The sequence below is a fragment of the Chiloscyllium plagiosum genome, chromosome 15 (assembly GCF_004010195.1).
Source record: "Chiloscyllium plagiosum isolate BGI_BamShark_2017 chromosome 15, ASM401019v2, whole genome shotgun sequence".
Classification (NCBI taxonomy): domain Eukaryota; kingdom Metazoa; phylum Chordata; class Chondrichthyes; order Orectolobiformes; family Hemiscylliidae; genus Chiloscyllium; species Chiloscyllium plagiosum.
In genome coordinates this window covers 39,311,171-39,333,952 of record NC_057724.1, presented here as the reverse complement: position 1 = coordinate 39,333,952, position 22,782 = coordinate 39,311,171, and the positions used below count along the sequence as shown (strand labels likewise).

Genomic DNA, 22,782 nt, shown 5'->3' with positions numbered 1-22,782 from the left:
CCTTAATTTAAAGCTATGCCTCCTTGTAATACCCGACTACATACGCGGGAAAAGGTTCATACTGTCGACCCTATCTAACCCCCTAATCATCTTGTACACCTCAGTCAAGTCACCTCTAAACCTTCTTTTCTCTAGTGAAAACAGCCCCAAGTGCCTCAGTCTTTCCTCATACGATTTTCCTTCCATACCAGGCAACATCCTGGTAAACCTCCTCTGCACCCGTTCCAGTGCCTCCACATCCTTCCTATAGTATGGCGACCAAAACTGCACACAATATTCCAGATGCGGCCGCACCAGAGTCTTATACAACTGCATCATGACCTCAGGACTCCGGAACTCAATTCCTCTACCAATAAAAGCCAGTACGCCATATGCCTTCCTCACTGCACTATTTATCTGGGTGGCAACTTTCAGAGATCTGTGTACATGGACACCAAGATCCCTCTGCTCATTCACACAAGCAGATGCAACGTGCCCAGAAACCCTAGCCACTTTACCCTACATCAAAGACATCTCTGAAATGACTTTCAGACTACTGAGTCCTCTTGGCATCATGGTAGCCCACAAACCTACTAACACACTTAAGCAGCAGCTAACAGACCCTATACAAACAACAAGCAAAACAAATGTCATTTACAAAATAACTTGCAAGAACTGTAACAAACTCTACATTGGAAAAACAGGCAGAAAATTAGCCACCAGGATAAATGAACATCAACTGACCACAAAAAGACATGACCCACTATCACTACTTTCCCTAAATACACACGAAGAAGGACACCACTTCAACTAGGGCAACACATCCATTCAAGGACAAGCCAAACAGAGAGAGGCACGAGAATTCCTTGAAGTATGGCATTTCAACTGGAACTTTATCAATAAACACATCGATTTGGATCTCATCTACTATCCTATAGAAAAAGAACCAGAAATGACATCACCCACCTAAGAAACCTAAACACGTAAATAGAAAGCGAGACATCCCACCAAGCGCTTCACCAGAGGCTCACTGATGTTACCTAGTATGGTGATGAAAAATCTGACAACAAACCCTTTAGCTCTGCAAGCAAACTTACAAAGAGGAGATAAAGAATGTTTTTAAGTTGATGAGTACAAGAAAATGTCTGGTATAGACAAAAAATATTGAAAAAGACTTGGGAAAACAGAATTCTAAGTGATAACAGAAACTTATGAACAAATAAACATCAAGGGATATTTTCCAAGTGATTAACTTATTCATTAGTTATCTCCGAATCTTATAGGAATGGTGCAATGATTTTATGATTATAAGCCTAATAAGTCATCTAATTAAAGCAATCTTAAAAATCAGAACGAAAAGAAAAAAAACATTAAAGGAATAATTGGTAAAACGGTCTGAAAATAACCCTGGAGTAGGAACACTGGAGAGAATATTTAACCTAAGAATATTTTCAATAACTACCTAGAAGTAAACAAGAATCTATGTTTCATAGATTATGAAAAAGTGTTCAATCATGTTTATCATCAAAAGTTAATAGACATGTTGCTCATATGTTATATGACAGTAAAGATGCTAGATTTATTTAGTGTCTATACTGGAACCAATAGTGAGCATCAGGTTAGAAGAGAGAAAATCAAACGTGTTTTAAGTGAGGAGAGACGAATATGCCAGGGATAACATTGCCAGTATAGACACGGAACCAACGTTCAAAGAAAGATCATATTACTATTAAAATAATTCATCCAAATATTCAAGCTGACTGGGAATACTTAAAATAAGTAATTCATCATCATGTAAACAAAGAGAATGAAACAACTTGTGTGTAATTGGGTCAAAGCAGGAGCAACAAAGTGTTTGATGGTACTATCAAAAGTGTCTGCATTTCTTTGTACATCTGTTTACACTTCTTTCTGCACATTAACTTGGTCCCTGCTGGTTCAAAGGGAAATGCTTGTTAAAAAAGTGATAAATCCGTCCCGCTCAATTAATTTTACCTTACGTTACTGTCCTCCATGATCTGAGAGGTCTCACCACCATCTCCTTCATAAGACATCATGCTTTCCTCATTCTCCATTCCCATGCGTGTGCTCTCAGGTATTAGATGAGGTTTTTTTGGTCGAATGGCAGGCATTTCAACATCAGAGTCACTCCCACTCTCACTGAGCTGAATGGCTATTTGAAAGAATGAAAGTGCTCATGTTAACCAGCAAAGTTACCATTGTCACTCACTAAGTAGGAACCTCAAAACAGTGTTGTTTAATAGTCAAGCTAGGAAACTACCGCTCTCCAAAATGGTACAGGCAGAAATTCAGTTTTTTTAAGATTACAAGTAGCATAACAGAAAGTCAAGTGCATCCTAATGTATAATCCTTATTCATCTCAAAATAATAAGACATTGCAATAAGAAGACAGTGCAATACTTAACCATGTTTAAAGGATTTTGGTATGTACATGAATCTCTATTCCTTCATTTACAGGGGAAACATCCATTGAAATCCTTTTAGTTTCTTAGATACGAGTAAAAGGACACCCCAAAATAGCTTTAAACTTGTTGATGTTAGACAGTCTAAAGTATTGTCAGATAAATGTGAATCACCTGAGGACAGAAAGCACCATTGAAGTCAAATCTATAATAAACACTTGGTTTCTTTATCTCAATTGCATTCATAATATTTCTAAATAATTTTCATTAAATGAAGGGCAGTGGTACCAAAGAGTAATCCATTTCCTGTTTATTCTGCATTTAATCATGGCAGACCTGTCTTGGAATGCGTCATAGTAAATTTTCAATTTCAATCAGCCAAACACAAAACATGTGCAATGTTAAAACATATTGACTGTGTCCATTAGCTGAGTTGTCGAAGATTGTATTTTTCAAACAGATCACAATCATCTACAACATTAATTATAAAGATGAACTTACAGTTTCAAGTCAGAAAGGAAAGTGTTTGAGACTTATGATGTTCACAAGTTACATGTACAATTTGGGCTAAATTCTAAATTAGTGGGTGACACCAAATTGTAGAATGGGGTGAAACAGTATTGCGAAACTCAACATGACTGCAATAAATTCCAGGAGAGCACAAATAAACTTGAAGAATGGGCAAATAATTGGCAAGTGAGGTTCAATGTTGGATGCTCAAGATGGCATAAAGAAACAGGATGATCTAAGGAGTACAATAACACCAAACACTGAAGATTCCACTATAGCTTAGCAAAACCATTAAAAAAAAAGCAATCCATGCAATGGTTTTTATTTCTAGAGAGGTCTCAAAAGCAGGAAAAATATGCTGAAACTTAACTGAATCTTGATTAGAAAACACCAGTTATGCTGCATTCAGTTCTGGTTGCCATATTATGAATGGGAAATGGAAGTAATGGAGAAAGTGCAAAATTAGCTAGAGAGAATTGAGACCAACTTGAGGAGAAGTGGATTTAGTGAGACCCAGGTACAGGGCCTTAAATGAGCTTGGAGGATCCTGGAGAGGTGGCATCCAAAAGATGGACCGAGGAGGGGTGAATAAAGCATGACCCCCGGTCAGGCCTTCATTTACCCAGAGCGAGTTATGAAAGGTGAACCTACAGAGGTTGGGATAAATTGAAACATAGGCATGAGGCCTTCATTTAGCTAGAAGAAGTTGGGAGAGGTGCTGATGGAAGCCTATGTCACTTTCAAAGTCAGTAGGTGCTGAGTTAGAAATAAAGAAATAGTGACAGCACAGGAAGGCTCTAAGTTGTTTGGTGAGTAAACTGTTGTTTCGGGGAATGGGAAGGCGCTGGAGAAAAACAAATAAGTTTGAGGATTGTTTAAAACATAACACATTAAAAGAAACTAGCAGAAGAGTAGAATGAAACTTGTGATTCTAGAACTTATTTTATTAAGTGCTCAGCTTTATTGGAGCAAAAGCAGCTTCAACTTAATACAACAACTGGTAATGAGAAGAGGTGTTAATTTAATAATTAATTACTTCGTTACAACACCTTAAAAATGGCAGAGCGAGTCGTCCGTTGTGACTACACAATGTGGGATACCTGGACACTGGAACTGTCCAGGCAAATACGTTTGCAATAAATGTGTTTGACTCAGGCAATTCTGATTCAGACATTATGAGCTGGAAGCTTCGACACAAACACTGCAACTCATTAAGGTGAAGAAAACTTGACACTTGGTTCTAGGAATCAGATGACACCTCAGAGGATACAGCTTTCTGATTTGATGAATGGCCAAGAACAGGAAGATTTGACTATGAGTAAGTCAAGTATAAGGATGGGAAAGCATTGGAGTTGTTCCGTTCTTACAGAAAAAGTGGTAACTGCGAAGTGCCTGAGCAAACTGACAGGCACTATAGTACAGGAAGCCATTGAATCAGGCACAGTCAATAGGAACAGAGTGGTCATGGGAGAAAGTACAGTCGGGGGTCACACATAATTCTAGCAGCTGAGAGCAGTGTGTCACCTGTCTAAAACCTTTCAAGACATCTCCTCTGGACTGGAGGCAAACTTGCAAAAAGAGACAAGTTCTGTAGTTGTAGTTCTTGTAGGTATCAATGGTGTACGAGAATGAGGAGAGGTTCTACTGAGGGAGTATGAGCAACTAGGTGCTAAATTGTAAAGCATAATCTCAAAGGTAATAATCTCCCAATTAGTACCTTTATAAATTCTTCTCGTCCAAATAAGATTAAGGAGTTAAAAGACTGGTGTGGGAGAAATGGATTTTGATTCATGGGATTTTAGAATTTTTAATGGGCAAAGCTGAAGATGGGATGGTCTTCACCAGACTTGCACTGGAAACAGTATTGGGGCGAGTCATATATTTGGGGATGTGGAGAAGATTTGAAACAAAATAGAGCAGGCAATTGATTAGGTAATAATAATGGAAATGATGCTTCAAGTATGTCATGGAAGGGACAAAGCATACAAACCAGCAGATAAGGTTAGAGGTTATAAAAAGGCTAAACTAAAGATGGTACCTGAATACATGTAGCATTCATAAACACAGAAGTAGGCCATTCTGCCTCTCAAGGCTTTCCATCACAAAATAAATGAAGTGACAGCACAAGCAGAAATGAATCTGTATGCTCTGGTAGTCATTACAGAGACATGACTGCAAGCAAAGACTAGGGATCTGAATCACAAGTACGATAGATAAGAAGCTAGAAAAAGATGGAGCAATATCGCTTTCTATTAAGGATGACATTGATAAAACAGACAGAAATAACCTTATTTTTCAGACATCAGTTGGGTAGAGATCAGATATAGTAAAGCTAAGGAGCTATTTATAATAATGATATACAAACCCCATAATAGTAACCATACTGTATGATGGATGTGCAGGAGCATAAGAACTCGGCGCAGAGTAGGCCATCTGGCCCTTCAAGCCTGCTCCGCCATTCAATAAGATCATGGCTGATTTTTTCGTGAACTCAGCTCCACTTATCCATGCTCTCACCGTATCCCTTAATTCCTTTAGTGTTCAAAAAAAACTATCTTCACTTAAAAAACATTTACTGAAGTAGTGTCAACTACTTCACTGGGCAAGAAATAATGAGGGCTTGTGAGAAAGCTGCAACAATAATCATGGGTGACTTTAATCCACATATTAATTAATGAATCAGATTAAAAAAGGTAAATAGAATGATGAGTTCCGATTGTATTTTTCAGAATTTGTCTTACAGCAGCATGTTCGGATAGGAACAAAGATCTACCTACCAGACCTTGTGCAGCTCTGGTTACGTGTGATGAAAAATGATCAGTTATCTCATGGTAGACCTAGAAAATCAAATTTAGTTTGGAGGAAAGAAAATCTTTCTAAGAGACATATATTTTAAACAAAATAAGGGCAATTACAAAGACATGATTGAGCTCTTAATCAAGCTGGCTAAAATGAACTGAGAAAATAAGATTTCAAGATCGGTCAGTAGAGAAGCAATGGCAGATGTTTAAGGGAATATTTAAAATAATCAGGAAAGGTATATGCCAATGAGGAAGAGAGATTCCAAGGGAAGGATGCACAATCTTGGTTAACTAGGAAGTTAAGACTTGAAATTAAAAGAAAAAGCATAGAATTCAACAAAAATGAGTGGCAAGCCACAAGATTGGACAGAATATTGTTACTCTCCTAGAGTAGACTTCTAAATTGGTTATGATCCAGTCAGAGATCTGTAGCCTATTGTTTAAGGTTGAAGGAGGAATCCCTAGAACTTAACAACCAAATTAATCAAGTAAAATAACTTAGAAATATCAATCTTATACTCTAATATCAGGTGCTCTTGTGGTGTAGTCCTAATATTCCTACCTCTGAACCAGTAGGCCCAGATTTGAGTCCCACCTGTTCCAGAGGTGTCATGTAACACATGTGAACAGGTTGATTAAAAACATCTATACACTAACATAAGTAATCAACTTGACAAATACCTAAACTAGCCAGCAATGTGCAACGAAACATAATATACGACAGATTAAATTTTTTGTAGGGCACATACTGTGTCCTGAATTGTCTTCTGCATCCAGTACTGCATTTCTGACCGGATGATCATGTCCTTTAAATGGGTGAAAGGTCTGTTAGTTCAAGCCACTTAACTGAAATACTCCACTTACTGGAGATGAGAGTTCTCAGCCTCCACACAGTACTGTTAAAAGGCCTCAAACACTGAAACAACCTTGCAATAATATCACAGAGTTACCATAAACAGCAATGTAGGAATACGTAGAACTCACAACACTACACTACACTAGATTTGAACTTTAGAGTCTTGAGAGAACATAGACATGAACAATGGAAGGAGTATTCATCTTCTCTAACATAATTGAAGAACCAGAGCCTGGTATATTATGATTACCACGTACTGCAGCATTTAGTACAATAACACTGTTATTGTGAAGCATAAACTTTAAGACAGTTCTTGGCTTGCCTTTTGCTTCACAAATCTTTCTTGAACCCAATCTCAGTGTAGCATAAAACCACGTGACAAAATACTCAAACAAGATTAAGTCAGTTTCATATCAAAATAAAGAACAGCAACAAATAACTGAAAGCTTAATGAGAGTCAAAGTACAAGAGAAAGTCAGCTAGAAATATAAAAACACACTAAGAATTTCTACACATTTTAAAAAGGAATAGGGCAAGTAAATGAATATTAATCCTCTGGAGAAAAAACAAGTAATGATGGAAAATAAGGAAATGGTGAATAAACCAAACCAATAAATTGTCTGTCATTATCCTCCAGGTTACAAATAACAATCCAGAAATAAATGTCAACCAGGAAATTACACACAATTTTCTGGTAACACAAAGATATGTAGAAAAACAAGTTGGACAGGAAATGATGACTCTGCAATGGGGTATGGACAGGTTAAATGAGTGGACAAAAATTTAGCAGATGAAGCATTATGTAAGAAAATATGAACATGTGCACTTAGACATGGAATATTAGAAAAAAGCGATACATTATTTAAAGAGAGACATTACAAAACTCTGAAATGCAGAGTGACCTGAGTGTCCTGGTACATGAATCTCAAAGTTTGAATGCAAGTACAGCAAGTGATTAGGAAGAGCTGAGGAAGACAAAGGGAAGATGGTCATGGGCAGCACGGCAGCTCAGTGATTAGCATTGCTGCCTCACAGAACCAGGGACCAGGGTTCAATTCCACCCTCAGGTGACTGTGTAGAGTTTGCACATTTCCCTTGTCTGCGTGGGTTTGCTCCAGGTGCTCCAGTTTCCTCCCACATTCCAAAAATGTGCAGGTTAGATGGATTGGCCACACTAAATTTAGCATAGTGCCCAGGGATGTGCAGCACGTGGATTAACCATGGGAAATGTAGGATTATAGGGGTTCATCTGAGTGGGATGCTCTTCAGAGGGTCAGTGTGGACTCAATGGGCCAAATGGCCTAGTTCCTGCATTGTAGGGATTCTATGATTCCTATTGCAAAGGAATTGTAATGTAAAAGATTGTGCTTTACTAGAGCCTATCATGATAATAATAACATCGACTTTTTAAAAATTATATTGTCCGATTTGAAACCTGGGACTTATTTGGACCAAAATGGTTTTATAAAGGAACCAAAAGCAGTGAACTTAACAATCACCTGACCAGACGAATGGTCAGTTTTCATGAAATAGATGACATTTGGACAAAAATAACCTGAACTGAAATTAATATTTAATCCAAAGGAAATAAAATTCTCCTCTCTCTTCCCCACCCCGCAACATCAAGAGGCATGAAAATCTCCTCATCCCATAACTAATTTGTACGTCAAGAGAATTTTTCACATTGGTGATGAAGCATCAGCTAAAACCAGGAAATTCACAAACAAGCTTGTATTTCAATGAGCTACTTTTGGCAGAGAAGAAAACATGGACTTTTTAATCGCAGAACTGAAACAGGCTAGAAATACCACCCTCCCTCTTTGACTCTCAAGACGAAAAGCCACATAAGCACTGACTGAAAAGAAGCATCAGAAAACTGAGAACTTAAGACTTTGGGAACCCTCACAACTGCTGACAGTTTCAGGAATCAATTTCCTGAAGAAGGGCTTATGCCCGAAACGTCGATTCTCCTGTTCCCTGGATGCTGCCTGACCTGCTGCGCTTTTCCAGCAACACATTTCCAGCTCAGGAATCAATTAATCAACCAAGAATGTAGGTTTAACTGACACCTTAAATCACTTAAAAGATTTGAAACTTTATATTAATACAATAATACAATTCGATACAGTACAGGAACAGGCCTTTCGGTCCAACAAGCCTGTGCCAATTCCTACTCCTCGGTTAGACCCAGTACTTATTGTCTTTGCACAGTTTCTACACCTCTGTTCACCTCCCAAGTCATGTGTCTATCAAGGTATGCCTTAAACGTTGCTAACACGCCTGCTTCCACCACCACCACCACCACTGGCAGTGCATTCCAGGTACCCACCATCTCTGTTAAACTTTTCCTTGCACTTCTCCCCTAAACATTCACTCCTCCACCTTGAATTTCTGCCCTCTTGTAGTTGACCTTTCCACCCTGGGAAAAAAAAACCTCTGACTGACCATCTTATCCACACCTCTCAAGAGTTTGAACACATCTATTAGGTCGTCCCTCAGCCTCCGTCTTTCTAGTTAGAACAATCCAGCTTCATCCAATCTCTCCTCATGACGAGAACTCTCCAGACCAGGCAACATCTTGCTTCTCTGCACTCTCTCCAATGCATCCACATGGGAATGTGGCAACTAAAACTGCACACAATATTTCAAATGTAGCCTAACTGAAGTGTTATACAGCTGTAACATAACTTGCCAACTTTTATATTTGATGCTCTAGCAGATGAAGGCAAGCTTGCGGTACATCTTCTTGACCAGTTTATCCACCAGTGTGGGCCACTTTCAGGGATCTGTGGACCTGTACACCCGAATTCCTCTGTACGTCAATGCTCCTAATGGAGCTGCCATTTATTGTATGACTCACACCTGAATCTTATCTTCCAAAATGTATCACTTCACATTTGTTCGGATTACAGTCCATCTGCCGTATCTCGAACCAAATCTGCAATTTGTTTATATCCTGCTCTATCATTTGACAATCCTCATCACTGTCTGCAACACCGCCAATTTTAGTGTCATCCCCAAAACTAGTAAGCATACCACCTATGTTTTCCTCCACATCATTTATACATATTACAAACAACAAATGCTCCCATACTGATCCCTGCAGAACACCAGTAGTTACTGATCTCCATTCCAAAAAGCACCTTTCCACTGCTACTCTCTTTCTTCTACGAGCGAGCCAGTTTGTATCCATTTCGTCAACTCACCCCGGATGCCATGATATTCTACCTTCTGAACCAGCCTGCCATCAGGTACCTTATCAAATGCCTTACTAAAGTCCATGTAGACAACATCCAATGCCCTTCCCTCATTAATTACTCTTGTCACCTCCACAAAAATTTCAAATTTGTGAGATATGAGCTTCCCTGCACAAATCCATGCTATCACTAACAAATTCATTCGTTTCCAAATTTGATTAAATCCTGTCTCTCCATATCTTCCCCAGCAGCTTCCTCATTGCTAACACCAGGCTCACCAGCCTGTAATTACCTGGATAACCTCTGTTTCCATTCTTAAACAAAAGAACAACATCGGCCATTCTGCAGTCCTTTGGAACCTCATCTGAGGTCAAGGGTGATGCAAAGATATCTGTTAAGGCCCCAGCTATTTCCTCCCTTACCTCCTACAGTACCTTGGGATACATCCCAAATGGCCCCGGGACTTGTGTAGCTTAATATATTTCTGATGTGAAGGGTTCGGTGTTGGACTGGGGTGGACAAAGTTAAAAATCACAAAACATCAGGTTTATAGTCCAACAGGTTTATTTGGAAGTACTAGCATCTGGAACTCCGAAAGCTAGTACTTCCAAATAAACCTATTGGACTATAACCTGGCATTGTGTGATTTTTAACAACCTATTTCAAGACACCCAACACTTCCTCTTTCATTACGTTGACCCGCCTGCGAGTATTCACACATCTTTTCCTAACCTCAGCATCCTTCATGTTCCTCTCACTGGTGAATACCGAAGTACTCATTAAAGATATCCTCATTTCCTCTGACTCCATACATAACTTCTCTCCTTTATCTCTGATTGGGTCTAATCCTTCCTTAGGTACCCATTACTCCTTATATGCGTATGAAATGCCTCAAGATTCTCCTTAATGCTGCTGGCAAAGACCTTTTAAGCCTTCACTCCTACTTGAGATCTTATGTACTTTCTCTATATTCTTTGAGGTCTTCGTCTGTTTTTAGTTGCCTTGATGTTAGGTATGTTTACCTTTTTTTTGACTAAAGTAATAATTAACCTTTTATGCACACACCTATATAATTCTATGGTTGCGTGTGTATATGGTTGTGTCTGTGTGTTCATGTCTGTGAATGTTTGTGTGCAAGCTGGTGTCTGATGGGTGGTGCGCATGCACGTGGATCCTTATATGGGGTATCTGTGCATCTCTGCGGGTGTCTCTCTTTATGGAAAGTGGGTCAAGCACCATTTTCCCGCTGAAAGGGATGTGTCTCATTCCATTAGGATTTGGGGATGGAGAGTCATTTAGTATTTGTGGATGTATACCTCTCACTCTGTGGACTGATTGTAGGCATGATATGGAGATTCCAATTTTGGACTTGGGTGGACAAAGTCAGAAGGAATGTTAAGAACGTGGAACTCACCTCTGCATGGTGTGGCTAAAAACATCAATACAAATGGACTTCACTGCAAGTTAGATAAGCACAGAAAAGGGAAGAGGCAAGTTATAATAATTGGTTTCAGAGAAGAAAAAGAAGAGAACAAATGCCAGTATGGACCAAGCTATTTCATAGAACATTACAGCGCAGTATAGGCTCTTCCGCCCTCGATGTTGCGCCGACCTGTGAAACCAATCTGAAGCCCGTGTAATCTACACTACCATCCATATGTTTCTCCAGTGAACATTTAAATGCCCTTAACGTTGGCGAGTCTACTACTGTTGCAGGCGGGGTGCTCCACACCCTATCTACTCTCCGAGTAAAGAACCTACCTCTGACATCTGTGCTATGTCTATCACCCCTCAATTTAAAGCTCTGTCCCCTCATGCTAGCCATTACCATCTGAGGAAAAAGGCTCCCAATGTCCACCCTATCTAATCCTCTGATTATCTTGTATGTCTCTGTGAAGTCAACTCTCAACCTGCTTCTCTTGAATGAAAACAGCCCCAAGTGCCTCAGCCATTGCTCATAAGACCTTCCCTCCATACCATGCAACATTCTGGTAAATATCCTCTGTACCCTTTCCAATACTTCCACATTCTTCCTATAATGCGGCAAGCAGAACTGTATGCAATATTCCAAGTGTGGCCACACCAGAGCTTTGTACAGCTACAACATTTCTGTCATATATTCCAAGCAATTCTATGAACTGCAAACCGTGCTAACATATTTCAGTTTTAGGCAGCGTTAACCACATCACTACTTTTTTTACCTCTACTTGTTCCAAGGTCACATATTTTTGTAATGCTGCCTCAAAGACTTATTGGAAAAGTGTGATATTGAGACATACTGAATAGAAATGACAGTTTCAAAATTAAGTCTGTACTGAACTAACTGATCTCAGGTTGGGCTTGATAACGGAGTTCAACAGAGAGGTACAATAAAGAACTGTCAGCTAGGTTTCATTTTCCTAATCATTTTTATTGAGTTCTGCTACAAAGAATATGCATGTGAATATCAGATGAGCACTGAACCATTACTTCTTGTGAAGCCACCCTAGGTTGGGCAACTCATTGACACTCAGGCTATGTTGATGATACACTGGAAACAACCATACTCCAAATCAGAACACAGAGTTGTCAAAGGGGAAAGTTGTAAGTAGTACAAGCATATTTCTTGCAATATAATCAACAGTCTTTGCTTCATGCCATGTCTCACTAATTGACCTTGTAGTGGAATCAGGCTTGGATTGCATTTTGAGAGATAGTGAAATGTTATTTTAAACATTAAATACTTAATGAAAACAACCACAATATGATCTTTTAGAAAAGGAATATAGACAGTCTTGAATCATTTTGTTTTCAGGTGGATCTCCACAGTTTACATGCTTTGTCAGTTTCAGAAGTTTCCTTAAACCTCTGAATTTTCGATTTGATTACCTCCTATAATTTCATTCCCATTTCCTGCTCAGTGTTCTCCAATCCCTTACAAAGCACATGGAATAAATTTCATATACAAAATATAATGTTTAAGAATATAATGTTGCAAGAATTCCACTTACAAGACTTGGTTCACTCTATTTATCTTTTGTGTTATTGATTATTACTTTGAAGAAATCCAATTCAGAATACAATCTAGAATAGCAGTGAACATGCTACTCACAAGAAAATGGATTGTCTCCTTCTTCTTCCTCACTATGATCTTCATCCTCTCCATCTGACATGAGCAAGTCTTCATACAACACACTTGCCTGACGCTGTGGTACATTTATTTCATCCTCATCTTCCAGTTCACACTCTCCCTCAGTTGTTTCCTGTCAAAGATAATACAGAAAGTATTTAATGGTGTGTTTCATAAATGAAAACAGAAATGTATGAACAGGTCAATGAAACATTCAAAGGTTGCACAAATTATTACATGCAGAGCATGGTAAAAGTCACTTGCGGGGGCAGGTGTCTTCGGTTTACCATCATCATCTTCCTCAAAACCTTCCACATCCACATCAGATTCCTCCTCACCTGTTCTTACATGTCCCTCACGGCAATGACCCTTAGAAATAAACATACTCCATGAGATTTGGGAAGTAAAGCAATCATTAAAGAGGGACATGCATTCTTTCAAAGGAATTTCAAAGCCAGTTAAGTTCTAGGATCAATCCTTGCTCCATATTGCATGAGCTAAACTCAACTCAGCGGTAACGAGAACAGGAATACTATAGTTAATTTCAGTCTGTGGATTGAGAAGAAAACTTCAAAACAAAAGTAATCTTCTGAGTTCTATTCACACTATTGCCAGACAGCATAGGTGTCCAAATATATGGTAAGCACAGGAGAACATATATGATAAAATTGCTTACCTACACTCCTTAAATGTACTTAGAGCTGAGGAACGCCAAAATGCACAATAATCTGGGAACAATTTTAGTATCTAATGGGAATAATACTGTTGGTACTTTATAGAGCTACCTTCATACAAATGCACCCTGTAATCTGTGAAATTGTGCTTCAGAACAAATCAATAGGTTCAGAAAAAGCGGAAAATAAGTCATACCAGGATCTAGTGCAGACCTTCAGTTTAGGAAGGTTGTCTATCAGTGCCGTCATTACCACACAAGAGGAGATGCACACAGATATAAGATTGCCATATAAAATTAGACATCAGCATGGTTTCATGAATAAAAATAGAATTTTTAGAATCCCTCTGGAAACCAAAGAAGACTACTGGCTGAGCCATTTATAGAAACCTCTGCCTTTCCTCTCACCTGAGCCAACCTGAGGTGCCTTTTCTCTGGCGTTGTTGTTGGTGTGGCACTGGCAGACATACTACCTTCCTCTTGAAACAAAGAAAAGTCTTGAGATGTAAGAAATGACATGTTTCCATCTTCAAATTCTGGTGGCTGAAACATCCGGAAAAGTAAGAGGCAATGTTTTTATATAACTTCTTAAAGCATTTGATTTGCCTTTTTCAGGGCTAAATGAATTGTAAAGAGATATATTGCCATCGCATATCACTATCAGAGTAAACTGGTTGATATTCTCCAATGGTCCGATCAGGCATACAAACCCTCGTGTACTTTAATACATGTGCCACAAGAAAACAAACATACAAAGATTGTGTTCAAGACAGAAGAGGATTTTGAAGTGATAATGGGATCGCCAGCAAAATATGAGGATTTGCAGACAAAGCATAAGTAACTTTTTCCTCAGTTATTAATTTTTCACATTCAATGAAGGCTTGTGCAATGACAAAACTATGCAACCACTGCAGAACATTTTCCCGAAGCAACCAAGTTGGAACAAACGAAATCATCTTCTAATCTCCTTCAGAAAGGAATGTGGCAGGAAAATTATTATTGATGAATTATTATGCAAGTCCTGGGATGACAGGACTGAAGTATGAAGAAAGGCTGGATTGGTTAGGAATATATTCACTGGAGTTTAGAAGATTGAGGCAGGATCTCATAGAAACCTATAAAATCCCAACAGGACAAGTCATGGTAAACTCAAGAAGGATGATTCCAATGACTGTGGAGTCCAGATCCATGGGTCACATTCTAAGGATATGAAATAGGCCATTTAAGACTAAGATAAGTGGAATTTCTTTACCCAGAGAGTAATAACTGTGGTTCTCTGCCACAGAAAGCGGTTGAGGTCAAAATGTTGAAAGTTTTCAAAAATGAGTTAGATATAGTTCTGAGAGCTTGAGGAATCAAAGGTTATGGATAGAAAGCAAGAAAGCAAGCCATGATCATATTGACTGGCGAAGCAGGTTTGATGGCCCAAATGACTTACTGCTACTTCCATTTTCTATGTCTCTATGTTTGGAAAAATTCTGAAATTTGTTACCTCAGCATAATGGTTTTAGTGTGGAAGTTCCACATCTTAAGTGTTTGGTTAGAAACCTAAGTTTGCACCTGGTTCTCTTTGAAGCTCTGTTGCATACATAATCAAGAAACTGGCCATCAAGCTCTCAAAACCACAAATTCAAAGAAACAATGAGGTAAAACCAACAGATATGATTGAGAAGGCAACCTTCTCTCTGGTATTTGAGTACCATAAAAGTGATGAGGTTATGTCAGATAGGATTTCATTCTGCCATGAACTTCAAAATCTTTCAAATTCTTTTCTACATAAATACCTTAGTTTGTTCTATTTTATCATATTTTTGTATGCAATAAACTTGTTTTACTGTTAAAACAAGTTTGCAGCATTGCATACTTCTGTTTCAGTAAAGACCACCATATAAAATTGAAAGAAATGATCTGCAAGACAGATTTCAGTCTGGGATATTTGTCTTGTCCAGAGGATTATTAGTTGGGACTACCATAGCAATAACTACGTGATTTTTCACCAATATATCTAAATTATCAAGTCTTAGAAATTATACTGATTGTTTTTTCTTATTTATAATTAAAACAATTCCACCAGTTTCACGTATCAGTAAGCAAAGTTGAACATAATGTGAGATTCTCACTGACACCTTAAAGATACTATGATATAGCAATTTAAACAATTCTTTTAAATTCTACTTATTATGTTTGAGTCTACCCAAGATACTGGCAGATATGCAACAATTAAAATAAAACATTTCAACTATGTTGTCACTTAAAATATAGCTATCTTACTGGCACAACGAATGGTCTTTATTTTTAGAAACAGCTAATCAGCATATCAAAACCTAGAGATTACACAGGAAAGTGTTTTTTCAGCAATTTACAACATCTACTTCAGAATCTACTTGGTTCTGATGAAAGAACATTGACCTGAAATGTTGGCTCTATTTTGTTTCTGCACAAATACTGTCTGACTCAGGAATTTCTAGTCTTTTCCTTTTAATATCAGTTCAGTTCTATTGAATGTTAGACTTCCAAAAATCCCAAACAAAGAAAAAGTTGGTGCAGAGTTTATATTTTCATGCTTCAGACTTTGGCTTTAAGAATCTTTTCACCAAAAGAGAAGAATTACAGAAAGAGAGCAAGTGACAACTGCAAGACCAGCTTGGAACGTGGAAACACTAGAATGTTTACTAATTTAACTGTGCATTGGAGACAATAATATATTTTGTGAAGGGAGAGTTAAGAGAGATGTCTTATATTTTGACAATAGAAAGAATATAAACTATGCAGTGAAACAAGTAAAAGGATAACTACATTTCTTTAGGACCTACCTGAGGAGAATGAGGCCCTGGGGTCAGGGGATCAAGACTGTCAAACTCTGCAGCATCAAGAGCAGCCTCCTTGGCAGATGCAATATCTTTTTCCAGTTGAGTCAAGTGTTCATCGTACTTATTTTTTAAAGAAAGAGAAAATCATGTTTACTTAATCAAAAATAATTGTAAAGACTGTAAGTTGCATCAAATATTTCCACATAAGGCTTCCACTTTAGGGGTCAAAATACTTTTTTGAGGGCTACATTTCCACTCTTACCAACTCATTTGTTGTCACATAACAAGACTATTTTCTGAATGTGTGCTGAAATGCGAAATATTTGAACTCTCACAAATAGAATTAGAGTAATTAGTCAATAATAATGACCAACTCTTAATAATAACATACCTTAATAATGACCAACTCTCCATTAAACTTAAGCACAACACAGAATTAAAGCATCATTTCTGAGACATTACTTACTTAAATTGGTATAACAGACATAAATTAACAAAAGTTATTTTTCAAAATAACTGATACACACCTCAACACAAACAATGAAAAGTCATCATTATAAATAAACCTTCCACAGACTGATGTGATGACAGCTAGTGCTTTCATTGTACTTGTACAAAGCTGAAATATTTTAACCCAGAAGTTACAGACTATTTACTGCATGTCAGATTTAAACGCAACAATCAAGAGTGTTGCCCCCAAAATTTAGTAGCTCCTGAATTTATGCAGCCCTACACTTGACATTCCACACTCGGGTGCAAGGAATTCATTCTGTCAGTGCCTTGAGGGTTTTAGTATGGCTGTTCTGAATTTCACAGTAAATTTTGCTTTCGTAAGCAGATCACAGAGCTTGCAAACTACAAGCAGAATAATAACTTTTCTCTCTGTGGACAATGAGTGAAAATGAAAAGATGATCAGGTTTAGGGAAGATCTGGTTACCAAGAATTTTTTTTTTATTGATCATTCCCATTTTCATTAAAACAAAAAGATTAAGGGAGGTTGTACACACTCAGTCTACAATGTGCTCTTCATTGCAACTTCCTGCTCCCCAATCACATCTCTTCAGATCCTTTTCATTCCCCTCACATTTCTTTCATTTTCATCCTACCCCACATCTCTTACAGCCTATTTCTCTCACCTTCACATCTGTAGTACGCTCTTTTTTCCCCTCCTTCCTCTCTCTTCAGTTCATTATTATTTCTTTCTTTTCTATTTAGGGCGGGGTTTCTTCTCTGATTAGTTTCTCCTGACTGAAGTTTACTAGCTAACTGGGCATTAAAAGAGCAAATCTGCCCACTATCCTATGTATTTTAAGTATTGTTACACTTAATACCCCAAACACTCCACATAGTCATACAGATTTCATTCATAGTCAAAAAGTGTGACGCTGGAAAAGCACAGCAGGTCAGGCAGCATCCAAAGTGCAGGAGAATCGATGGTTCAGGTAAAAGCCCTTCATCAGAAATGTGGTGGGGGGAGGGGAGTCTGAGGCTGGGGAGACGGTAGCTGGGAAGGTGAGAGGTAGATGCAGGTAGATGGTGATGGTGATAAGTCGAAGCAGAGGGTGGAGCGGATAGGTGGGAAGGACGATGGATAGGTGGGACAGTTCAAGAGGGCAGCGCCAACTTGGATCTGGGATGAGGTGGGAGGAGGGGAGATGAGAAAACTGGTGAAATCAACATTGGCGCCATGTGGTAGGAGGATCCCAAGGCAGAAGATGAGGTGTTCTTCCTTCAGGCGTCGGGTGGCTAGGATTTGGCGATGGACAAGGCCCAGAACTTGCATGTCTTTGGCAGAGTGGGACGGTGAGTTGAAGTGGTCACTCATAGATGAGTTACACAAAACCCTAAATCAAAACTATTATTGAATAATAATTTGTCGAGTAAACAGTGGACAGGACTTTCCACAACCAAGGTAAATACGTTGTTGCTCCAGTAAACACTATGAATATTTATTTCATATTTATCATATCTAACCATGAATTTTAACTATTTTAACTTTTGAAATTATATAACCCATGAAACTGAATTAAGGCTAATGTTTCTGGAACACACAAGGAAAATGAAAACTTAAATATCAACGAACTAAGATTAATATATTGCTATCAGGTCTATCCTACCTATATACATGGATCAGGGAGATTGTTTCACATATAAAGATTAATCATAAAATCATTTGTTAAATAACAAGGTCACAATCATGGAGCTAACTGGACATTGAAAGAGCAAATCTGCCCACTATCCTATGTATTTTAAGTATTGTTACACTTAATACCCCAAACACTCCACATAGTCATACAGACTTCAACAAACAATACTTTTGTAAATTCCTCAGTGCCAAGTGCAATACGGACTAGGATGGATATTGGATCAGAAAAAGCTCATCTCAGTTAAATGGCACTCACAATTGAATTATTTGCTGATATTATCTCAACTCAAATATCAGGAATGCCCATTTAGGAGAAGTACAAAAGACTACAAGTGCCCACATAGCTTTGCCTTAAATTTATGCCAGTTCGATATGGAAAACCACCAAATATTCAATGATGTCATAAATTGCAACTTGCAGAGAAAAACAGAAGAAAAGGAGATGTGGATTTCTAATACTTTCCAGAAAATAACCACAAATCTGCAATACTTTGCAACCATACATCTATTTTAAAACTGAGTCAATTATCGCACTAACATTTATCTCACTCATTTACAAGATGTGAAAATAAATACAAGCTCAAATTTAATACAAAGCTTATGAAATAGATTTCTACCTCAGCCAGAGTTTGATGACAGACATTCACAATCTCCTGAGCAGTTTTTGTGTATAAACTATCTGTACCTGCAGGTAAAATAAATAGTTAAGTCAAATACAGGTACAGCACATTCTATTAACTTATGTAGAAATATGTTTTATTGTGAAATGGTTTTCCTTATTGAATTAATTCTGTTAAACTTAAACAAATAGTTTGTCTTGATTGAATAATGGACTCCATTAGGTCAGTGTCCCATTCAGGATATCATGCCTAACTATTTTTGAAGCTCTGGGTATAATTTTAGTATTGCTGTTCTGAATTCTACATTGAATTACACTTTCATAATCAGATCATAGAGCTTGCAACCTACAAGAATATTTGCTTTTTCTGTGAATAATGAGTGAAAATGAGATGATGATCAGACTTGGGGAAGATATGGTTACTAAGAATAAATTTTTTTATTGATTAAATCATCTCCCACTACCTATTTTTATATTCAAGATAGAATGATAAAACCTACATTTTATTCATTCTTGGAATGTGGCATCTTGGCAACACTGCACTTATTGACGCATCTGTCATCGTCCTTGAATATAACTGACTGGCTTACTAGGGTATTTCCGATATCAATTCAGAGTCAACTACATGGTCAAGAGCTTAGAACCACAAATGTCTAAACCAGGGTAAGAATAGCAGTTTTCTTTCTCTAAAGAATACTTATGAATAAGATGAGCTTTGCGACAATCCTTAAGTCTCATGGTCACGATCACTAATATTAGCTGTTTACATTCCAGATTTTATTTAATTATTGAAAATGCATTCCCAACTGAAATAGTGGAATTTGAATTCATGTCCCTTGATCATTAGGCCTCTCATTCAGTTACTAATTCATTGATTTAAATTCCATGCTACTAAACCAACTAATACATAACAACCACTGGATTTTAAGAATTTATCGATGTCAGGATTACGGAATAATTTTGATGGAACATACATTCACCCTTCCTTTCTAGTTGCCCCTGTTCTGGTTAAACAACCATGAGAAATAAAAATCCTCCATAACTTTCAAGTACAATTCTGAGCATCCTTTTTGGGGTGAATTTATGGTGATTTCGATAGTATACCAGAACTTCCAGCTACTGGGGATATTTTAAACTCAACCTGACTGAATCTCCAGATTGAAATTTGAGAAGACATGGTAAGAACACCTGATGCAAGCATCTGCCTTAGCCAAACTGACATATCTGTATTAGGATTGCCACGAGCTACCCAAAGTCAGAAATTGATGAATGCAACATGACAGATTTCAGATTTTCATGGCCAACCTGATTATCAGGATGAAACCATATCCCTTTAAAACCAAATATGCATTCATAAATAAACAGTATGATATCACGGCACTCTGCAGAGCTATTATGAGTTTAGAAAGAAAGATAAAAAAGGAACACCACCCCTGAAGGTCAAGCAGAAGATGGAATGGGTTGAATTTGCATAGATTCTCTAATTTCCTGTAAATGAGATCAGATTGCTATTGATTGCAAAGAAGACAAGATTCGCAGTTTGGGTGGTAGGCTAGTGAGACGTAGGAGTTAAGAGTTCAGCTTTCAAGTCTATGAGAAGATCAGAACTATAATTCTAACACCTTTCTCTGATTCTCATCAAATATTTCACCAAGATATTTTTTCAACTAGTTTTATTTTGGGTTATGATTCTGAGAGAAAGGGAGACATATTTACCACTTAACTCCAGCTACCTGTTCCAACTGCCAATAGCTTCCGAGTCTGTGGCAGTAGCCAAACATTCAGAGGCCGTTGCAAGGCAAATTTGAGCACTAGGTCCCAAAACCAAGGTCATAAAGCAATCTGTTTTCCCTCTTTTGAAAACTTTTCACCAAAGGTCACTTGACGTTTTTTGCAAACAGAGGACAATCCCCAGTTCTTTTGACTATCTGACCTTTATGGAGTGTCCAGTAATTGTGGCCAAGAGGTTAAGGATGTGGATTTGAAATAGTGTGTTCCCCACACATGTTCGAACCCTGCCAACCATGTTTTTGGACGGGATGGTGACTCAGTGGTGCCTCATTGTACCAGAGACCTGGTACATTCAATTCCAGCTCGGAAGACTATCTGTGTGGAATTTTCACATTCTTCCTGTGTCTGCATGTGTTTCCTCCGGGTGCTCCTGTTTCCTCTCTCAATCCAAAGATGTGCAGGTTAGGTGGAGTAAGCATGCTAAATTAGAGTCATAGAGATGGACAGCACGGAAGCAGACCTTTTGGTCCAACTCGTCTTAATTATCCTAAATTATTCCAGTCCCGACCAGATATCTTAATCTAATCTAGTCCTATTTGCCAGCACTTAGTGCCTTTTCCCTCTAAACCCTTTCTATTCATATACCCATCCAGATGCCTTTAAATGTTGTTATTGCACCACCCTCTACCACTTCCTCTGGAAGCTCATTCCATACATGCACCACCCTTTGCGTGAAAATATTGCCCCTTAGGTCCCTTTTAAATCTTTCCCCTCTCACAAGAAACCAATGCCGTCTAGTTCTGGACTTCCCCCAACACAGAGAAAAGGTCTTGTCTATTTACCCTTTCCATGCCCCTCATGATTTTATAAACCTCTACAGGGTCACCCCTTGACTTCCAAAGCTCCAGGGAAATAAGCCCCAGCCTATTCAGCCTCGCCCTATAGCTTAAACCCTCCAACCCTGGCAAAATCCTTGTAAATCTTTTCTGAACCCTTTCAAGTTTCACAACATCCTTCGGATTGGAGGGAGACCAGAATTATACACAATATTCCAAAAGTGGCCTGACCAATGTCCTGTAGCCACAACATGACCTCCCAACTCCTGTATTTGATGCTTTGACCAATAAAGGAAAGCATACCAAATGCCTTCTTCACTTCCTATCTACCTGCAACTCCACTTTCAAGGAACTATGAATCTGCACTCCAAGGTCTCTTTGGTCAGCAACACTCCCCAGGAACTTATCACTCATTATATAAGTCCTGCCCTGATTTGTCTTTCCAAAATTCAGCACCTCATAATTTATCTAAATTAAACTCCATCAGCCACTCCTCAGCCCACAGGCCCATTTGACCAAGATCCCGTTGTATGCTGAGGTAACCTTCTTCTCTGTCCACTACACTTCCAATTTTGGTGTCATCTGCAAACCTGGACCATGACATTCAGTTTCCTCATCAAAATTATTCATATATATTATGAGTGGCTAGCAACCAACCACTGACACCAGGGTGCTAGCCATTATCCACAACTCAGAGATAGAACACATTTATTCTTATCCTTTGTTTCCTGTCTGCCTACTAATACTGAATCCATTTCAGTACACAACCTATGTAGTTTAATTATGTATGTTAATCTTTTGCATGTGGGATCTTATTGAAAGACTATACGTGGAATGGGCAGATTAATTTATAGGGAAAGGCTTGAAAGGTTAGGCCTATATCCTCTGGAGTTTAGAAGAGTCAGTGGTGACTTAACGGAACATGAAAGATTCTGAGATGACTTGACTGCGAGGATGTTGAAAGGATGTTTCTTCTTGTCAGAGAATCAAGACGTCATAGTTTAAAAATAACTGGGTGCCTATTTAAGACGTAGATGACCGAAAATACTTTCTCTCAGAGTGACATGAGTTTTTGGAACTCCTTTCCTCAAA

The 22,782-nt window shown here is 38.3% G+C and overlaps 1 protein-coding gene and 2 long non-coding RNA genes across 7 annotated transcripts in view; 1 reads left to right on the top strand and 2 right to left on the bottom strand.

Moving 5' to 3' along the window:
* Nucleotides 1-22,782, bottom strand: part of taf1 (TAF1 RNA polymerase II, TATA box binding protein (TBP)-associated factor) — a 176,950-nt gene that overhangs the window by 11,502 nt on the left and 142,666 nt on the right. For 2 of the 4 annotated variants that reach the window (XM_043704745.1, XM_043704744.1), the window contains exons 35-40: nt 19,122-19,189; nt 16,362-16,478; nt 13,957-14,091; nt 13,113-13,244; nt 12,858-13,008; nt 1,975-2,152 (exon numbers count right to left, since the gene is read on the bottom strand). In XM_043704745.1, coding sequence (XP_043560680.1) covers nt 1,975-2,152; nt 12,858-13,008; nt 13,113-13,244; nt 13,957-14,091; nt 16,362-16,478; nt 19,122-19,189 — 781 coding nt within the window. The remainder of the gene's footprint in view (nt 1-1,974; nt 2,153-12,857; nt 13,009-13,112; nt 13,245-13,956; nt 14,092-16,361; nt 16,479-19,121; nt 19,190-22,782) is intronic. The other 2 variants (XM_043704746.1, XM_043704747.1) reach the window with 2 other exon arrangements.
* The window catches only part of LOC122557251, a 74,832-nt gene that overhangs the window by 31,454 nt on the left and 20,596 nt on the right, over nt 1-22,782 (top strand). The window lies entirely within an intron of this gene.
* On the bottom strand, nt 2,164-7,214 carry LOC122557252. The gene is made up of 3 exons (XR_006313780.1): nt 7,179-7,214; nt 5,690-5,749; nt 2,164-2,576 (listed from the first exon to the last, which is right to left on the bottom strand). It is a non-coding gene; the product is annotated as an uncharacterized LOC122557252 (long non-coding RNA).